Genomic DNA, 21,035 nt, shown 5'->3' with positions numbered 1-21,035 from the left:
ACACTCATGAAGATCACCTCAAACGTTGATTTGTTTTATTGGGCAGGCGTGTAGGACTGATATTACTAGAGAAAACGTTCTAGCAAAACTTGAACGATATTCTTTAAATATAGATTCATCAATTTCATGACCCATACAACAGAAGATAGATCTCTGCACAATATTATTATTATATTACAGAACTGCTGTTCACCTAATTACAGGACACTGCTCATTCATACCATTTGCAAATCAAGCACCAGTGCATATTATAGGTTTGCCCAGCTATTGCTGAACTAAGAGGGCAATACGTTTAGGATTATAGATGTGGATACTGGCGGGGAGGTGATAATTGTTTGTTTATGTTTTAGGTGGCGCCTCTATTCAGCAGGTTGAAGAGGTGATGCAAATTTTGTATTATAGAACGCTTGTAACACTTGTAACTCCTTCTTGTTACCCCCTTCGAAGGTCCCTAATTATTTTCTGAACAAAGGCTTAAAAATAACCGAGAAATCGACCTTCTTATTAAGGCCACAGGGGGGGGGGGGGGGGGGGGGGGGGGGGGTCCGAGGTCAATTTTGAGATTTTGAGATATGTTGTAGAGCTCAATCTAAATTTTCAAATGCTTTTGTCCTTACCGAAAACAAAGTTTCCCATCTGAAGATATCGCGCTTTAAATTTTGAGGTTTACCTGTTATTCTATTGTAAATGAAAACTTTAAATGAAATTGTATTCAAAATCTATCTTCTTTTACAGTTTACGACTTGGAACCTTGTAACTTGGCAAAAATGTTCTTCAAGGTATTTTGGGTTTTTGTTATGTAACGATTTATGCTTTATGATATCTTGCTCCAAAGCTGAGATATGAGGTTAACCATGAGTGCGGGTTACAAAATTTACAAAATTTAAAATGGTTAACGTCATAAAAAGAGTTAGGAGCAAAATAACAACAATCGTTACATAACAAACTTTTAAATTTATGTCAGTAACATAAGTTCCAAATTTAAGGTGAAATGGATAAAAACTCTAGGAGAAGATAGGTTTTTGAGGTGGTAAATAAATTGTTCAGGAGAGTCAAAAGACTGATTCTGAGAAAATATGTTAACCTCAAATCTCCAACAAATTAAGGACATATAATAGTTCTGTTCACATTGGATGGCCAATTGATACCCATTGATAAGTTTAACTTGTGATGAGAGCAACAAAATGTTAAGAACTGGTTATTTGTGAGGTTAACTGATTAAAAAGGCAATAGTTAACCTCAATTTTACGACAAACTAGGCGCTCTGGGGGGCTAAGGGTGGTGTGCAAGCGTCAGATAGTACGTGGTCTGCCAACTGGCAAAAAACGTTTTTTCGACCTCGGACCCCCCCCCCCCCCCTGTGGCCTTAACTCATGATAATGACTGTTTCTGACCTAAAATTGCACGAAAAATCGATTTAACTTGGTTTCAGAACCTATAAACACTTCCTCATCCCTCAAAATGAATGTTTTATATAGTTAATACGAGCAACAAGCAACATATATTTTGATCCTTCGGTTCTACTCATGACCTAGGGCCTAGGGAGTTAAGCTGAAACCGAAAGATCGAGGCAATCGTCACCTTAACTGATCGAACAGGTACTAACACAATTTTCAGATAGAAATGTTCGTTGCAATATGTTTATTGCAGCTTTGCAACTTGAGTGAAGAGCAGTCAGCAGAGTACGAAAACACACAGCCCCAGGTCAAGATTCATGTGAGATTGCGAGACAGGCTCATCGCACAAAATCTTAAAATAAACATAGAAAAAAATTAACAAAAGAATGTGTGAGAAAATAGAAAAATGTAATTTAAAAGATTTAAGCGACACAAAAATTTGCTTAAGACTTTGTAAATTCGGAACTTAGTGCGGTGTGAGATCACGTGGTTAAAGTATAACAACTTTGCCGCGCGCAATTAGTGCGAGATTTTGACGAGTTTAGTATAAATCTCACCCCAATATCGCGAGTTTAACCACGAGATTTCGGCACCCTCTTTCAGCACTACATATCCGGTCGCGCGCTTACATTTTCATAATAATATTCCTCATCTTGCTGGTCCCTTCGTCTTTATCATCAAGCCGACTTTTTATGGTCATTGTACTTTTGGTATTGATTGTTTTGAATTATTACTGGTTGTGTTACTCTGACGGCTTACTTTTCTGTACTGTCTAAGTCTTAAAGGATACTAGTTGTTGTCGATATTAATCGGTTTATAAGATCAAGATTAACAGTGGTTACTATAGTTACCATGGTTACCATTAAAGGAGGTCTGGTAATGGTCGAAATCTCAAGGTACTGTTCCTGGCTAAAGTCGACTCGATCTTTCTCAGAGTATTCTTAATACTGCCATAGGCAATGCCTATTAGGCATAGTGAATATTTCTTCATTAAAAGTTAGAAAAAGGGTCTTTTCAACTGTAGAACTGACTTATTAATCCTAACAGGTAATTAACTCTGGATCCTCATCACATTGATTCCATTCTAAATTCTAGCCTTAAAACAAAACAAACATTACCAGATAAATCCGTTTACCATAATTTGACAATTGACATGTTCTAGTGCGAACGAGGCCTTCCCCGGACAAATCCTTAAATGCCAGTCTTCTCTAGCTGAAGTACGAACAGTATAATTTATAGGATAAAGTATATTACAAGGTGCTCTGATGATAATTTTAGTAAAATAATTAATAATTGCCAAAAAAATGACCGTGGACGAGGTTCGAACCGGAGTCAACTGCTAAGCGATCGCGCTCTAAACCATTGTGCTACAATGGGCATAGAAGATTTACAATATGTAACTCTATATACTTCATAAAAATATGCACGTAAATTTTCAAGCGACATAAAGCGACATACTTACAATTTCGCTCACAAATGGACTCGCGAAATCTGAAATCTTTTTAAATAGAGAATAATTTGTGGGGCAAGAAATCTTGCAGGCTGGGTAGGGGGGGGGGGGGGTGGGGGGGAGTACATTTCGCCACTGCACGTGACACGTGAAAATCGCACTTTTAGTCTCAAAATCCAATCTCATCGCACTTTTTTTAGAATCTTGATAGGGGCACACAGCAGGTTAGCAACTCATTTTGGTGACTGTTTCTCACCTACCATTGTGCGAGACATCGATTTAAGTTGGTTTCACAGCCCAACAACACTCAAAATTCATGTTTTACTCAAGCAAAGAACATTTTGATTCTGCGACGAAAGAACAAGGATATCGTCTCGTTAACAACTCAAACAGGTACTATCACAATTTTCAGTCAAAAGAAACACTATAAAGGTAGGTAACCAACACCATGATATATAACAATCATAATAACAACTCAATAAAACAATAAGTTTGTGTCGTGTCAAGTGACGCCGAACTGTCCACTCACAAACAGGAAGAGTGAGCAGACGGATATTATATATTATATCGTATGTTTACTTTTCTTATCAGTATTTGACCCTCTGTTCAATTTGTTATCTCTACTACAGCTTGGCTCGGCAATTTCAAGGTGCTTATATCTGTACCGCGGTACACACGCCATGATGACGTCATGAACTAGAAATAGTTGTACAGAATACAAGTCACATTCACATTTCACATACTTGAATTAACATTTTTACCCTAATTTTGATAGCTTTGAGCAACTAAAGTTCGTGGCTTTCAAGTGTCACCATACTCTAACTACACTAGCGAATTTTATAAATTCATAAGGGAAAGCCTACAGGAGGACATGACATTTAGGGTTAAGTTTGACCCAATTTCCCGAGCTTATCACGTTCTACCATGTGTCAGGAGCCGTTGGGACGCTTAATGTAAATAGTCCACCCCGGGTTTGACCAGGTGACATTTTAATCCACCACTGTAGTATTGGTTGTTATCTATCATAACAGTGACCTGTTACTCTGGTCGGCACCTCTTCTGCATCTGCATGAGGTCAAATGAGAAACTGAGAGGGTGCACGTGAACGCTAACAGGGTGCATGTCAGCATGTATGACCCATGAAGCAAATTCTTAGTTGCCTGTTTAAATTCCTTCCTCATTTATCGTTTTAGTTGAAAATTCCTTTTTGAATCAATCTTCAGTCAGAACTTTAAACCAGGGGAAGCGATCCATAATTAGCATCCGTACGGCAAATATAAAGTGGTGTGAAGAGTTTATACACACGTTCATCAAGTTATTTTGTTACACACAATGTTTATCTTCTTTGTTAACAATAGCTTCGTGATGTTATAAGGAGAATATTTCAACTAATATTAAGATTCGCTGAGACCTATTGACGGGGCATGTTTTACATTTTCTTATTCTTCTGCTGGTTTGTTGACCAGCCTCATAGAGCTAGCTCTGTGAGGCTGGTCACCATACGTACCCACGTCCAACAATTTATTGTATATTTTGTACACGCTAACCTAACCAGCTGATGGTCATATTGATTACCATGACATAAATGTTATTTATAGGGGGGTGAAATGTCTCCAATGTCTCCCGCACCTTATCTTTTCGAAAAAGACAAAGACATTGGAGACATTGGAGACATTAGAGACATTGGAGACACAGCTTTTGGAGACATTGGAGACATTGGGGACATTGGAGACACAGCTTTTGGAGACATTGGGGACATTGGGGACATTGGAGACATTGGGGACATAAGGGACATAAAATGGATATTAGGTGCATTGGAGACATTGGAGACACAGCTTTTGGAGACTCCTCCTCCTCATCCTCCTCCTCCTCCTCCTCCTCTTCCACCTCCTCCTCAGTCCTCCTCAGTCGTTCTCCTCCTCCTGAGTCCTCCTCCTGGGTCCTCCTCCTGGGTCCTTCTCCTCATGGGTCCTCCTCCTCCTCTTCATCCTCCTCCTCTTCCTCCTCAATCATCAGTCCTCCTCCTCAGTCCTCCTCCTCATCCTTCTCGTCAGTCCTACTCCTCCTCAGTCCTCCCCAAGTCTCCCTCTTCCTCAGTCCTTCCCCAGTCCCCCTCCTCCTCCTATTCAGTACTCCTCCTCCTCCTCCTCCTCAGTTCTCCTCAGTCCTCCTCCTTCTCAGTCCTACTCCTGAGTCCTCTTCCTGAATCCTCCTCCTGAGTCCTCCTCCTCCTCAGTTCTCCACCTCCTCCTCCTCCTCCACTTCCTCCTCAGTCCTCCTCAGTCGTTCTCCTCCCCCTCCTGAGTCCTCCTCCTGGGTCCTCCTCCTGGGTCCTCCTCCTCCTGGGTCCTCCTCCTCCTCCTCTTCATCCTCCTCCTCTTCCTCCTCTTCCTCCTCTTCCTCCTCAATCATCAGTCCTCCTCCTCAGTCCTTCTCCTCATCCTTCTCGTCAGTCCTCCTCCTCCTCAGTCCTCCCCAAGTCCCCCTCCTCCTCAGTCCTCCCCCAGTCCCCCTCCTCCTCCTATTCAGTCCTCCTCCTCCTCAGTTCTCCTCAGTCCTCCTCCTTCTCAGTCTTCCTCCTGAGTCCTCCTCCTGAGTCCTCCTCCTAGGTCCTCCTCTTTCTCCTCCTCCTCCTCCTCCCCCCTCTCAGTCATCCTCCTCAGTCATTCTCCTCAGCCATCCTCCTCAGCCATCCTCCTCAGCCATCCTCCTCAGCCATCCTCCTCAGCCATCCTCCTCAGCCATCCTCCTCAGCCATCCCCCTCAGTACTCCTGAGTCCTCCTCCTGAGTCCTCCTCCTCCTCCTGAGTCCTCCTCCTCCTAGGTCCTCCTCCTTCTCCTCCTCCTCCTCCTCCTCCCTCTCAGTCATCCTCCTCAGTCATCCTCCTCAGCCATCCTCCTCAACCATCCTCCTCAGCCATCCTCCTCAGCCATCCTCCTCAGTACTCCTCAGTCCTCCTCCTCAGTCCTCATCCTCCTCCTCAGTCCTCCTCCTCATCCTTCTCCTTAGTCCTTCGCCTCCTCAGTCCTCCCCAGTCACCCTCATCCTCCTATTCACTCCTCCTCCTCCTCCTCCTCAGTTCTCCTGAGTCCTCCTCTTGAGTCCTCCTCTTCCTCCTGAGTCCTCCTCCTGGGTCCTCCTTCACCTAGGTCCTCCTCCTTCTTCTCCTCAGTCTTTCTCCTCCTCCTCCTCAGTCCTCCTCCTCCTCCTCAGTCCTTATCCTCATCCTCCTCTTCAGTCCTCCTCCTCGTGGGTCCTCTTCCTCCTCTTCATCCTCCTCCTCTTCTTCCTCAGTCCTCAGTCCTCCTCCTCATCCTTCTCGTCAGTCCTCCTCCTCCTCAGTCCTCCCTCAGTCCCCCTCCTCCTCCTCCTATTCAGTCCTCCTCCTCCTCCTCCTCAGTTCTCCTCAGTCCTCCTCCTTCTCATTCCTCCTAAGTCCTCCTGAGTCCTCCTCCTCTTCCTCCTGAGTCCTCCTTCTGGGTCCTCCTCCTCCTAGTTCCTCCATCTTCTCCTTCTCCTCAGTCCTTTTCCTCCTCAGTCCTTCTCCTCCACCTCCTCCTTCTCCTCCTCCTCAGTCATCCTCCTCAGTCATCCTCCTCAGTCATCCTCCTCAGCCATCCTCCTCAGCCATCCTCCTCAGTACTCCTCAGTCCTCCTCCTTCTCAGTCCTCCTCAGTCCTCTTCCTGAGTTCTCCTCCTCCTCCTGAGTCCTCCTCCTGGGTCCTCCTCCTCCTAGGTCCTCCTCCTTCTTCTCCTCAGTCCTACTCCTCCTCCTCAGTCCTCTTCCTCCTCCTCCTCCTCCTTCTCAGTCATCCCCCTCAGCCATCCTCCTCAGCCATCGTCCTCAGTCCTCCTCAGTCCTCATCCTCCTCCTCAGTCCTCCTCCTCTGGGTCTTCCTCCTCTTCATCCTCCTCAGTCATCAGTCCTCCTCCTCAGTCCTCCTCCTCATCCTTCTCGTCAGTCTTCTTCATCCTCAGTCCTCCCCCAGTCCCCCTCCTCCTCCTCCTATTCAGTCCTCCTCCTCCTCAGTTATCCTCAGTCCTCTTCCTTTTCAGTCCTCCTGAGTCCTCCTCCTCCTCTTCCTCCTGAGTCCTCCTCCTGGGTCCTCATCCTCCTAATTCCTCCTCCGTCTCCTTCTCCTCAGTCCTTCTTCTCCTCCTCCTCCCTCTCAGTCATCCCCCTCAGTCATCCTCCTCAGTCATCCTCCTCAGTACTCCTCAGTCCTCCTCCTTCTCAGTCCTCCTCAGTCCTCTTCCTGAGTCCTCCTCAGTCCTCTTCCTGAGTCCTCCTCCTGAGTCCTCCTCCTCCTCCTCATGAGTCCTCCTCCTGGGTCCTCCTGCTCCTGGGTCCTCCTCCTAGGTCCTCCTCCTTCTCCTCCTCAGTCCTTCTCCTCCTCCTCCTCAGTCATCCTCCTCAGTCATCCTCCTCAGCCATCCTCCTCAGCCATCCTCCTCAGTACTCCTCAGTTCTCCTCCTTCTCAGTCCTCTTCCTGAGTCCTCATCCTCCTCTTCCTCCTCCTGAGTCCTCCTCCTGGGTCATCCTCCTCCTAGATCCTCCTCTTCTCCAATCATACATCTACGTCTCCAATGTCTCCAAGCTTGTCTCCAATGTCTCAAACTTGTCCCCAATGTCTCCAATGTCTCCAAAAGCTGTGTCTCCAATGTCTCCAATGTCTCCAGGACATGTCTCTGCACCCTATCTTTTCAAAAAAGACAAGAGACATTGGAGACATTGGAGACATGTCACCCCCCCCCCCCCCCCCCCTTTATAATGAATATACTACTATACGTAAATCGTCTGATAGTTAGTGAGAATAGGAGCAATTGGTTTACAATAGCTCGCTATCAAAATAAAACCCGAAGTGATTCGACTTCGAATGAAATCTACTGGAAATCCATTCATCACGGCCATGAATCAAAATAGGAATTCTATCGTGGGAATAGCTACAGAGGACGTAGGGAACTATCATAATTATGAGAAACCCTGGCACCGGTCATATCCGGCAGTTTTTACATTACGAGCCGACTATCTCCTAGACAGCTATTGACAGCCTGACAGGGCGGCTCACTCAAATTTGAACTGTGACACGTCCAAATTCCACGTTAAATTGGGTTTAAATGTAGTAACCAGATTCATTATAAATAACTTTATGTCATGATAATCAATATGACCATCAGCTGGTTAGGTTAGCGTGTAACAAATATGCAATAAATTGTTGGACGTGGGTATGGAGACCAGCCTCACAGAGCTAGCTCTATGAGGCTGGTCAACAAACCAGCAGGACAATAAGAAAATGTAAAACATGTCCCGTCAATAGGTCTCAGCGAATCTTAACATTAGTTGAAATATACAAATATAAGAAAATGTAAAACATGTCCCGTCAATAGGTCTCAGCGAATCTTAATATTAGTTGAAATATACAAATATGCAATAAATTGTTGGACGTGGGTATGGAGACCAGCCTCACAGAGCTAGCTCTATGAGGCTGGTCAACAAACCAGCAGGACAATAAGAAAATGTAAAACATGTCTAGTCAATAGGTCTCAGCGAATCTTAACATTAGTTGAAATATTCTCCTTAACATCACGAAGCTATTGTTAACAAAGAAGATAAACATTGTGTGTAACAAAATAACTTGATGAACGTGTGTATAAACTCTTCACACCACTTTATATTTGTCGTACGGATGCCAATTATGGATCGCTTCCCCTGGTTTAAAGTTCTGACTGAAGATTGATTAAAAAGGAATTTTCAACTAAAACGATAAATGAGGAAGAAATTTAAACAGGCAACTAAGAATTTGCTTCACGGGTCATCATGTGCTGACATGCACCCTGTTAGCGTTCACGTGCACCCTCTCAGTTTCTCATTTGATCTCATGCAGATGCAGTAGAGGTGCCGACCAGAGTAACAGGTCACTGTTAGAACAGTGATTATTGAACATATGATAGATAACAACCAATACTACAGTGGTGGATTAAAATGTCACCTGGTCAAACCCGGGGTGGACTATTTACATTGAGCGTCCCAACGGCTCCTGACACATGGTAGAACCTGGTAAGCTCGGGAAATTGGGTCAAACTTAACCCTAATTGTCATGTCCTCCTGTAGGTTTTACCTTATGAATTTATAAAATTCACTAGTGTAGTTAGAGTATGGTGACACTTGAAAGCCACGAACTTTAGTTGCTCAAAGCTATCAAAATTAGGGTTAAAATGTTAATTGAAGTATGTGAAATGTGAATGTGACTTGTATTCTGTACAACTATTTCTAGTTCATGACGTAATCATGGCGTGTGTACCTTGAAATTGCCGAGCCAAGCTGTGGTAGAGATAACAAATTGAACAGAGGGTCAAATACAGATAAGAAAAGTAAACAGACAATATATATAATATCCGTCTGCTCACTCTTCCTGTTTGTGAGTGGACGGATCGGTGTCACGTGACATAACACCTCTATTACAATTGGTTGCTCAGTCAGGATCACGGAGTGCATGGCTGCCCGTCGTTCAGAAAAAAATGTAATTCAGTTGTTATTATGATTGTTATATCATGGTGTTGGTTACCTACCTTCATTGTCTTTATTTTGACTGAAAATTGTGATAGTACCTGTTCGAGTTGTTAACGAGACGATATCCTTGTTCTTTCGTTGCAGAATCAAAATGTTCTTTGCTTGAGTAAAACATGAATTGTGAGTGTTGTTGGGCTGTGAAACCAACCTAAATCGATGTCTCGCACAATGGTAGGTGAGAAACAGTCACCAAAATGAGTTGCTAACCTGCTGTGTGTTTTCGTACTCTGCTCTTCACTCAAGTTGCAAGCTGCAATAAACATATTGCAACGAACATATCTATCTGAAAATTGTGTTAGTACCTGTTCGATCAGTTAAGGTGAGGATTGCCTCGATCTTTCGGTTTCAGCTTAACTCCCTAGGCCCTAGGTCATGAGTAGAACCGAAGGATCAAAATATATGTTGCTTGTTGCTCGTATTAACTATATAAAACATCCATTTTGAGGGATGAGGAAGTGTTTATAGGTTCTGAAACCTAGTTAAATCGATTTTTCGTGCAATTTTAGGTCAGTAACAGTCATCAATAATGAGTTAATAAGAAGGTCGATTTCTCGGTTATTTTTAAGTTTTCGTTCAGAAAATAATTCGGGACCTTCAAAGGGGGGTAACAAGAAGGAGTTACAAGTGTTACAAGCGTTCTATAATACAAAATTTGCATCACCTCTTCAACCTGCTGAATAGAGGCGCCACCTAAAACGTAAACAAACAATTATCACCTCCCCGCCAGTATCCACATCTATTACCTCAGGTAATTAGGTGAACAGCAGTTCATACATAAAGTCAACCTTCTCTTATACTGGAGCTGCAATTACTTATCACCAAAATAGAAAATATATGTAAAAATAGTGCAGTGTTAATATACTTTACTGAGATATAAAGGTCCCTCAAATATAACAAGAATAGCAATCTGTGACTCTGTAGCTTTTTCAGGGAAAGAATTATAAAGATTTACTCAAAAGCTGTTTATTGGGTTGGGTAAGCGCAAGAGCTGATAGTGAAACATGAATTTGTAACAGCGATAATAAGCAATGCACTTATCTTACAGATATCAAACGTGTAATAAGGTGCTCGTTGCGACTTTAGAACGTGTCACACGGCAGCAAGGGACGGGGTTGAGCACAACAATTACAATCTGTTCTTTGAACATCATTGAACCGTGTCACCCTTATTGATTAGAAACTTCAACGCTTTTAATAAACTATGCCTGTGCTGCTATCCTCATGGAATAGAAGATGAAAGAAGTTTGTCCCAAGCACTGTAGTTTGACTAACATTGTAGCTCAATTATTGTCAACTTTAAGAACAATAGTCCCTAGATACACACTACACTCATGAAGATCACCTCAAACTTTGATTTGTTTTATTGGGCAGGCGTGTAGGACTGATATTACTCGAGAAAACGTTCTAGCAAAACTTGAACGATATTCTTTAAGTATAGATTCATCAATTTCATGACCCATGCAACAGAAGATAGATCTCTGCACAATATTATTATTATTATATTATTACAGAACTATTGTTCACCCAATAACAGGACAAATAAGTATATTTTCTTAAATAAACAAACAGTTTCAGAAATGTTATTTATGTAATGTAACGCAATAAACATGACCGGTACGATTTTAAGGAGGTTGACCTTCAGAGGACAAAGTTCCAGCAATGCTGCCTCTTCAAGTGGCTTTCGCACAGAAACATTCAGAGAGGACTTCACAGGAAACTGCAAATCAGGTATTTTAAATCTCACTTATGTTTCCTTGAATTCCATCACTTAGTAGTATCACGTGCACTATTACCTTAATCAAACATGTCTTTGTATTTCATATTATAATAATTTATGATATCCCGATCAGCACTGTTTCTCGCTGGGAGCAAACAACTAACAGTCATCTCAGAAAATGGCTAGGAGTGGGACACACGCTTAGTAGCTCTTGCCTGTTTTGTCATTCATCCAGTGTTGCTCTCCCCATCGACAGCCTAACCGACACTTGGAAAGTAGAAAAGTGCCGTCTCTTGCAGTCATATCAAACATCTCAGGATGCTTTGATCAGAGCGGTGCAACCCCAGGTGCGGTCTGGGAGAGTTTGGAAGGCAGATGCTCAGCTTCACGAAGCTGAAAGAGACTTGGTGTGTGAGTCAGTGCGAGGTATGGTGCAACCTCTTAGTAGAGCGGGAATTGGTTTCGGTGATTGGAAGAAGCCCTGGGAGAAGATGTCAGAAAAGGAGCAGCAGAGGGAGGTGTTGGATAGGGTTAAGGAGAACATCAGGAAGGAAAGAGAGGTGCAGTTGGGTACGTTGGAGATGCAGTCCAGGTGGGGTAATTGGAGAGAGCTGGTGATAAGGACTGACATGAGCTGGCACACGCTCTTCAAGTATGGGGACTCATTAATCGGTTTTCTGCTTAGTGCTGTGTATGGCACGCTTGTTACACCAGCTTTAGCATCCAAGTGGAGCGAGGATGAGGATGGGATGTGCAAGCTGTGTGGTGACAAGTTGGGAACTGTGCCGCATATCCTGGCTGGTTGTCCTGTGGCACTAAGTCAAGGGAGATACCGATGGCGCCACGATAAGGTGCTTAAACAAATAGCTGACCAAGTTAAATTCCATTGTGAGCGGAGTCAACAAGAGGAAGAGTTCTTGTGTCACTCGGAAAGCCATTGAGTTTGTTCCAGCAGGAGGGAGGTTTAAGGAGGTGAAGAGGTCGAAAGTCAGTGAGTTTGGGATTCTGAGTGGGGCCACTGATTGGATAGTATTAGCAGACCTGGATAAGCAGCTGAAATTCCCGTCGGATATAGCAACGACCAGATTAAGACCAGATTTGGTTCTTTTCTCGAAAGCTTCCAAGAGAGTAATCTGGTGGGAGCTTACAGTACCGTCGGAAGAGAGAATAGCTGCATCCCATGAGCTGAAGCTTGATCGGTATAACAGTCTACAAGCGGAAATACAAGCTAATGGGTGGTCATGTTTCAGCTTTGCTGTTGAGGTTGGTGCTAGAGGTGTGGTCGCAGCAAGTTTGGAGTGTGCATCAAGGAAAATTGGTCTGACTGGGAGAGCCCTCAAGAAGTTGGTCAGGGATTGTGGGAAGGATGCAGCCCATTGTTCAAGATGGATTTATCTGCTGTCTAGGAAAAGAGAGTGGGAGATGAGAGCTTTATGACTTCACCTAACAGCCAGAGGTGCCATAAGCTAACTCGTCGTAAATCGCGAGCTCTAGCAGGTATCCTCGGGTGATTGTCAGATCAGATGGTGGTCCAAGAGAGACTGCTGGGGCACCTGACAGAAAACCGTATCGCAATGAAAGCCCCGAAACGGTGTCAGGTTTGTGACTGAAGATTCTGATCAAGCTCAGGGTTGAGTCTACACAGTGTCGCCACTTGCCGATGCCAGTTGATGCGAGAAGACACTGATGTAGGTGGGAAGTTATGTCTAAGAAACAGCGTGTGGTTCGGGTGCCGGTTGAACGCATGTAAAAGGGAGGGTATACCCGTATTTCGCTGCTAGTGATGCAGTCCTTGGCCCGGTAGCTAAGGCTTCCCCGTTTCTCGCTCATTTGTGCTCCGATGGGCTTGTGACCTCTGCGGGGGTCAAGTGCAGAATGAGGGACATGGCCGACCAGGAGAAGGTTGTTTTTGGGAGATAGAGTAGGGTTGGTTTGGTGTTGTGCCTTCGCAGTTTAACTGTATCTTTACCCTGACTTCCTGTGATTAATAATTAATGACATTACCTTTTCAGTGAGCTACTATCTGTCGATGATAGAGAAACATCTGCACCCTAAGATTATAAACCGGAAAAAACCCAAAGCAAAACATGTGCGCGCGCTCCTGAACTTGAAGCAACTGCTTGTTTCTTTTGTAAGGGACCTTGAGTGTAATTCTATGGGACTCTGGTTCAATGAGCTTGTTTGTGATCAACAGAGAGGTCACGAAGTTCTACTTAAACTTCTCAGTAATCTGGTATATAATTATAATTAATTAATTAATTAGCAAATCAAATAACTATTCTTGATCAACACGGTTTACCAAAAGTTAATAATCTGATACAGATATTGATCATAACTAACTCAGTTTGCCAAATGGTTAATTACTTTGTAAATACATTTCTTAGTTCTTGGGCCGGGTCAACCTGACTTATCTTAGGTCACAACGCCTGTAAGAGCAGGAAAGAAAGGAATGTCACGTGATGGTACAGAACAGGAGCTCTGTGCTAAGTGTCTTGTTCTTATCAGCAACAACAGGCTCGGACTCAACTGTCTCGCTTCATATGAGCATGGCTATCAGGTTAGTCTAATGAGCGTGATAAAGTTTGTGGTAAACATATTTAACAGATTAGCAGTTAAGTAACTATGTGAAAGGAAACAATAAAACCCTCAGATTGATAATTCATATATGATACAAAGAAAACTCCATTTACAAACGTGAGGAGAGTTAGGACTCCTCCATAACTACATTAAATACATTCCTTCTGTAACGTCCTCAATAAATGTAATAGATTTGTAGTGTTGTAATTAGTTTAAAATCTATATTAATCTATTTCAGATCTTACTCCAAGGATTAGCTAGTGGTAGGTACGGTGCAGTAAAACATATTTGCAGTATTCTGCTTCTGTACTGCAAGCTGGGTGACTCTAACCATTCTAAACTGATCTCTCATATGGAGTGCTTCAAAAAGGTAAATGTCTCATTGGAATAGATAACATCTTATCGGTTAATATCGTATTTATTTATTTCCTTTACGCGATTTGCTATAAATCTTACCATTTCTTTAAACGCTATATTAATAATCAGGTACTTATACAATATACACTGCCTAACATGAACCGTAATTTCAGAAAGAAGGAAACGAAAGTAAGTTTAGTGTGATTATAAAGTTGTTATCGGAAAGAGTTGAGGACTTCACCTTCACTTCCACATTATTAAACCTACTCACTGCAGTTGTTCATTCTTCTCCTTCTCTTAATATCCGAACCTTCTACCAGCAAGAAGTAAGTTAATAATAAATTAGTTAATATAAATAAGTTAGTTAATATTAGTGTTCAACTAAACATTTAGTTCAGCTTGTTTCTTAATTGATTGCTACCTTATTTTCCTCTTACTCCTATCATAGTTAATTGTATTACTAAGTGATAATACGTATCAGGTAGAATTAGAACTAGCAGTTGAAAGTATTATAGAGGGAGTACCCACAACTGCTGTATCGCTCCACAAAGCTATGCGGGAGTGGCGGGACAACTGTATTGATATCCCTGTGATAACCCGGAAACTGGAAGCAGCTCAAGCTAGATCAGGGTTACTGCAGGAAGAGTGCAGGGCGCTGAGAGATAAGCTGGGGGAGAAGGAGGAGATGACACGTGCTCTGGCGCGGAAACAACAGCAACTACTGGGGTCACATGATACTACCAATAATGAGGTCAATGCTGTTTTATTATCACTCTAACAAGGATTAAAGTAAATTGTGGACGACAATTGTGAGGCATGCAGCGTGACTCCACAAATATCGTTGTCAGCCGAACAATCACTCATCCTAGAGTTTGTCCTGTTAACTCAGGATCTCTAGAAAGCTTCTCATACAATTCTGTATTATAACTGTCAGTTTGCTCTTCACGTTATTAAACTATCAACTATTTCCAATTCCATCAGCTTGCACAATAAGAGCATATCCATTATTTCCTCTGAAGATTCATTCGTTCAGCATATGAAAACTAGTATTATGCTCAACTGCAATGCCAGTCCGTCAGTTTGTCAAATCGACTTTAATTTACTTTCACCTCGTTATAAGGTCACAACAATTACGATATTCCGACATTTTACTCCTCTTTTTTTATGATCATTACGTGATGATTTCATGTCAAAGAGTAGCCATACCCCTTAATGGTGTGTTGGAATCTTTGCATTTCATTTGATCACGTGCCACCTGGTGATTTACAATACAGAGGCGACATGTAATTACGTGATCTGGCAATCTGGTCATGGTTCCTCCGTGCCTCAGGGCTGTGGCTCCACGTAGATTCACTTTAATCATCTAAATTAGTTACTTAATTAAATTGTGACCGGATCAAATATGCTAAAAGGGTCTACCGTTTTAGAGAAATGGAAGACGCGTTGTCTTGAGTTATGTTCTACTCTGCGCTAAGTTTACAATTAGCGCGCGTGTTTGTGTACGCGCTTAAAATTTAGCATGGATAATACTTCAAAATTGAAAGTGAACCATTCTGCGATCATCTTACTTCCGCCTGCATGCTATGTCCACCCGGCACACTGGACAGCTGTTACCCATTGCAAAGGAAATAGTTTAATTAAATCAATGTTTTGATTACTAATTGTAGCGAGACTTCCATTCGACGACTATTTTACTAAACCCTGTCACCTTTTCAGCTCTCCGACATGCGTTGCCGAATGGAGGATCTCTCCAAGGAACTGATCAGAGAAAAAGTAAAAGTACAGCGATTAGAGTCAACTCAAACCAACAGCCAGCCCAGTGTAAACATAACAAGTTTAGTAAACAACAGCAACACACATCAGAAATACTCCTCAACTAGAAGATCTCGCGGAGAGAGTAAAAACAGGGGTCAAAGTAGCGGAACAGAAGATGTGGTGCACCGAAGGAAGAGTAGTGCGAGATCACGGAGACATCAAGACAATGATAACGCAGTGACACACGCCCAGATCGTGGCTGACAGGAGACTGAGTAACAGATCTAGTTCGGGAAGTGATTGTTATCATGATAGGAACGATAACAAATACTCGCAACACCCTGGTAAAACATTACCAGAGCAAAGCAGGATACCAGGCCAGGGCACACAGATAGCTCACGTAGCGACTAAAGTACCACTACCTGAATCCAGTAATACTGATCACAATAATTCCTACCCCGGCGATCTCCCACCACTACCCCGCAAAATGTCCACCCTGAGTCGGAGGAGAGTTCCAGGGTTACCACCTCCTGCTCCACCGGCTCCAGCACCACCACCACCTGCCCATGTAATGCCTCCTGCACCTCCACCAACTTCCGCCAACTTTACCCATACTCCACTAAACATGGACTTCCCTCCACTTAATGAGATCCCACCAGCTCCACCTCTACCTAGTCAGCTACTTTCTGTTTCTACCTCAGTACCACCAGCTCCACCTCTACCTCCACAACTTGCTGCTTCTAACACTCCATGTGACTCTACCCCTGCTAAAGAGGTGTCATGTCGGGCTCCTGGAGGCTCGGTCCGAACTTCAGATGTTAAAATATCCGTCAAAACTTCTTACAAAACGTCAGCTAAACCTGCAACTGAACCTTCAGTGAAAACTTCGCCGGAATCAAAGTCCTCGCCGTCTACTGCCGTACCTGAATCCAAAGCTAAACCAGCCCCTGCTAAGGTTCCGGCACCCCCTTCTGCCACTTCAGTTGCACCTCCAACTGCTCCACCCAAAGCACCTGTCCCTCCAAAAGCACCCACTTCAGCACCAAAGGCCCCTGGAGCACCTTCTGCACCGCGAGCCCCTGGGGCACCCTTCTGCACCGCGAGCCCCTGGAGCACCCTGTGCACCTGGGGCGCCACCACCCTCAGCTAAAATGACCTTGTCAAAGCAACCACAAGTTAAATTACCATTGTTGCATTGGAATGCTGTACGCCGTAACAACGGGTAGGTTGATTGTTAATCTTACTCAACAAGTTGTGTTATTCCGTGATATTGGACAATATTATCGTCATACTAGCGCGGCGGCATCACATCTGACTTCTGAACCAATTTTTAGCTATCTTAGATATTTAACGTTTTCTGGGTATGTCAACAATCCAAACAGAATCCATATCTCAAAATCACTTTCAACCACAGTACGTACTGGAACGATGTTAACATGGGTGAAATGCTTGATAAACTGGATTTGTCCCAGTTCGAGGAACAATTCAAACTAAAAACTAAGCCTACCTTGAGCAACGTTGCCAAGATCATCAAGCGAAAGGTAATAAAGGCATAGCTACTGTTAAAGTTAACTTATTGCTGTTCACATTCCAGCATATGTTAGGCTATGAACCGTGTAAGAACCATGTTACATCCTCTAAAAGTGAGCTTAATTTTCTTGTTACCAGATGAAAGATATCTGTATCTACAATTCAACTTCTCTTCAGGTGGAATGTTTGTCATTGCTGGACACTAACAGAGCAAGGAATGCGATGATAATACAGCGCCGGGTTGCTCTACAACCCTCTGATGTTGCACGCTGTGTAGAGCAGACTGACCTGGGGGATCTACCTTGTTAGTATTAGTAATTAATAATTAGTAATTAGTTATTAGTAATTAGTAATCAGTAATTAGTAGTTAGTAATTAGTATTATACATTAGTAAAACTGAGTTATTTTACTTTCATAGTTCTAGGTGATTGAGTGATACTATCTTCCGTCTCAACCCCTTCCTCCTTAACATGTAATGCACAAGACTTGGTTCCCTCTCCAAACCTTATTCGTGTTATTCTATACGAGCATCTGGGAATCATACGCTTCATTGGAATTTTTGTTTTTAAGTTTTCATTCGAACGACTTTAAATCGTTATACCACGTGTCGTTATACCACGTGACCGAGTATTGACAGCATTGTATTTCCAGTGTGGGCGGTGGAACTGTTACACGGTTGTATACCCTCTCGTGAAGAAGCAGATAAACTGATCTCAAACAGCACTAAACTGAACGAGTATGGAGAGGCTGAATTGTTCTGTTTCCACCTCAGTAAAGTTAACAGATATGACAGGAAGTTGGGCCTCATGCAGTTCATTGGAACGTTTGATGAACAATATGCCAGGCTTAGTGGTCAGGTATGTTTGTTCCATAATAGTATTACCATTACTATTAACTGAATTATCTGCTCGTTATTTATATCCACCTCAGTTCTTGCTGTTTATTTTATAACTTTGTAGTAGTTTAACCTCGTTATTACAGGTGAACGCAGTGAAAGAAGCTAGTCATTCAATAACTGTCAGCGACCGACTGAAGAAAGTTCTAGAGATTATCCTTGCTCTTGGAAACTTCATGAACAGTCAACGCAAGGGTCTTGCAGTCGGGTTCAAGATTCAGAGCCTTTCTAAGATCGCGGAGACACATAGTGGAGATTACAAGTTCACGCTACTGCACTATATTGTAAAGACGATACATGCTAACATGCCTGAACTGATCGGATTTACTATGGAGTTCGAGCATTTGGAAAGCGCTCAAAAGGTCAGATTATTTATTTTATTTTTTACCCTAATTAATGATTATTGCCTGATAATTCGATTAAATTGTGTTTCAGTTTATACAAAGATGTTGTCTGAAAGTACTGTTGACCTGACTTGACTCCTTGTGATCATTTTACAACATCCAAATTTGAATTTTATGTTGCCTTACTTTTTCAGGTGTTGTTAAAAGAGCTGATATCAGAAATACAGGAAATGAAGAACAATCTGGACACTGTCCTAGACGAACGCAACAAACAACGAGACAATTTCGTTATCTTCAGGTTATTGACCAATCAGAGCACAGCTTTCACATCACGTGACACAAATCCGCCGATCAGAATACCGTTTTCGAAAAGATGTCATTTTCGTGCCTTATGATATTCTTTCTCATTTCTCGTCTCACACTCGACCATCATTCTTTTATTGTCTACACTAAAAAACTGTGAACTAGATGAATTAAGATGATTAGTTCTAAACATTTATGCTGTTCCCAACTAACTGATTGCTTAATTTCTGAATAAGCTAATAAAACATTTCAGTTTCTACAACCGAGCTACGCGGAAAGTGAAGCGTCTTGGAGAACAGGCTAGGCAAATGTTACAATCTTACGAGACTGTTTGTAAAGGTTTTGGGGAGAATCCGCAGAGGATAGAACCGCAGGAATTCTTTAAATACTTCTCAGAATTCTTCTTGCAGGTAAGATTACTGAAGGATAACTATACGCAGAAAACACAGTATTGACACCACGTTACCCAACTAATGAAAACACTCCATTCTGTTCAAGTGATTCAGTACACGCACCTTACTACTACTACTCTGAAACTAATATGACTGCTCTATTCGTAGTGTTAGATATTTCCTTGTATTTAAGTTCGATTATATTTGCTTCTGTTTCATAACCACTTGCTTGTATTTCAGTTTGATAACATAGAGAAGAGTTTGTATCTGAGTGAAGAGAAGAAAAAGAAGAAGAAAGCTGTTCCTCTCACCAGGGATGTCTCCAGGAACCTGATCGAGGAGGCCATGGTTCAGCACTCCACCATGTACTGAGCTTCTTTGAAAATATTTCATTGTGTTATGTTTTTTTTTCAGTTTCATTGACTGAGCTTTAACTAGGATGTACTTTGGAAATAGGTATTTTGATAAGATCGAATCTTGTCCAGGCTCAATCGTGACTGTGTTAAATTATTTAATTTTGTATGATCGATAACTTACATTAACGATAATTATTAAACAGCTTTTAAAATCTACTATACGTCATGATGTGCATAAAACGTTTGATGGTTTTTATGTTTTAAATTTTACACAATAAATAAATTTGTACTGATTGTAATAATTAGTTAAATAGAGAAATTATTAATATAATGAAAATGTCCAGTTGACAGTTTAGGGTGCATTTTTTGTTTAAAGAACTTTTTCGAGGTTGTTATCAATATTACATGAATTATTAGTGCAGGACATGGACCTGATATTGTGCACATGCAGTTTTTTTGGTTGAAATGATCTTGGTTTCTGATCATATCAAAATTTGTTTGAATGATGGTTGCAGAGTGCAGACCACTCTATAGTCTATAGTAATGGGTCGTTCATATATTACTTAACCACTTTTTGGAAAAAATGTTGCCCCCTCCCCCCTCCGTAATCAGTTTTACACGTCATAGTTATTGTGTCAAAAGTACACTATCGTAATCATTTGGAAACGCCCCCCCCCCCCCCTCGGCTGATAACGTAATATGTGAACGACCCCTAACATAATCCACTAGACGTTGTGACAATATAAATATTATACTCAATACTATTATCATTGTTGTGTATTTACATTTTTATGTTTGTAGATTGGCCAATATACTTTGTACTCGTGTTTAACAGTTTAACCATAGCATTAACACTAACGGGTAATACAAGTACCCCATTCACGTGCAATATTTATTTAATTGAATATGTGAACCCTTCACAGCTCGTAGTTAACGGATGATACTCGTCTAAATTTCTTCGAAGTAGCGCGCGCCGCTTCCTTCTCGAAATACCGATACTATACGATGCACGAATGACGTTAATGGGCCGCGCTCAGCCTGTCATTCCGCCGAATCTCTATCTATGTTTATGAAGAATGACGAAGCTTCGAAGTATCGCGTGCCAGGTACTAACTACTACTTCTGATCGTCTTTGGGGTCACAGCAAAGACGGGGGTGCAGCTGGTTCATATCACGGGGAATCAGAAGACGAATGCTATAAGTATACTGAAGAGAGTAATTGTATTTTGAAATCCACATGATTGTTTTACCGCGTGCGTCCTTCAGTTATTTTCATCACGCGGGAATGAAAAATGACGAATGAATACCTTACGTGTTACGAGACATATTTATTTTTGATTTAATTCCGGTGACCTAAATGAGTTGTGGAGTTGGGAACGAAAATATGGGAA

The 21,035-nt window shown here is 42.2% G+C and overlaps 1 protein-coding gene across 2 annotated transcripts; it reads left to right on the top strand.

Annotated features, from left to right (window-relative positions):
* The first annotated feature begins 10,986 nt into the window (after positions 1-10,986).
* Positions 10,987-20,443, top strand: LOC134812689 (formin-like protein 3). Of its 2 annotated transcripts, XR_010159941.1 has the most exons (14): positions 10,987-11,147; positions 13,149-13,369; positions 13,553-13,693; positions 13,952-14,083; positions 14,244-14,396; positions 14,552-14,821; positions 15,787-17,046; positions 17,239-17,365; positions 17,532-17,658; positions 18,006-18,211; positions 18,336-18,611; positions 18,788-18,891; positions 19,150-19,306; positions 19,529-20,443. XR_010159941.1 is itself a non-coding variant. In XM_063820195.1 (8 exons), exons 1-8 carry the CDS (start codon positions 16,976-16,978, stop codon positions 19,658-19,660), a joined length of 1,200 nt encoding a protein of 399 aa, XP_063676265.1. In that variant the 5' UTR covers positions 15,885-16,975; the 3' UTR covers positions 19,661-20,443. The 2 variants fall into 2 exon arrangements, 1 of the variants encoding a protein (XP_063676265.1); XM_063820195.1 differs by lacking the exons at positions 10,987-11,147; positions 13,149-13,369; positions 13,553-13,693; ... (1 more) ...; positions 14,244-14,396; positions 14,552-14,821 and having other exon boundaries at positions 15,885-17,046.
* The last annotated feature ends 592 nt before the right edge of the window (positions 20,444-21,035 follow it).

Source organism: Bolinopsis microptera, chromosome 3 (assembly GCF_026151205.1).
Source record: "Bolinopsis microptera isolate Bmic1 chromosome 3, MBARI_Bmic_1.0, whole genome shotgun sequence".
Taxonomy (NCBI): domain Eukaryota; kingdom Metazoa; phylum Ctenophora; class Tentaculata; order Lobata; family Bolinopsidae; genus Bolinopsis; species Bolinopsis microptera.
This window is presented reverse-complemented; position numbering and strand designations above follow the sequence as displayed.

Excerpts from the sequence above, each read along its gene's own strand:
- LOC134812689 (XM_063820195.1), top strand. The coding sequence starts at position 16,976 with ATGACCTTGTCAAAGCAACCACAAGTTAAATTACCATTGTTGCATTGG. Across the intron at positions 17,659-18,005 it reads TGACCTGGGGGATCTACCTT|TGTGGGCGGTGGAACTGTTA; the intron begins GTTAGTATTAGT and ends TTGTATTTCCAG. Across the intron at positions 18,212-18,335 it reads ATGCCAGGCTTAGTGGTCAG|GTGAACGCAGTGAAAGAAGC; the intron begins GTATGTTTGTTC and ends TCGTTATTACAG.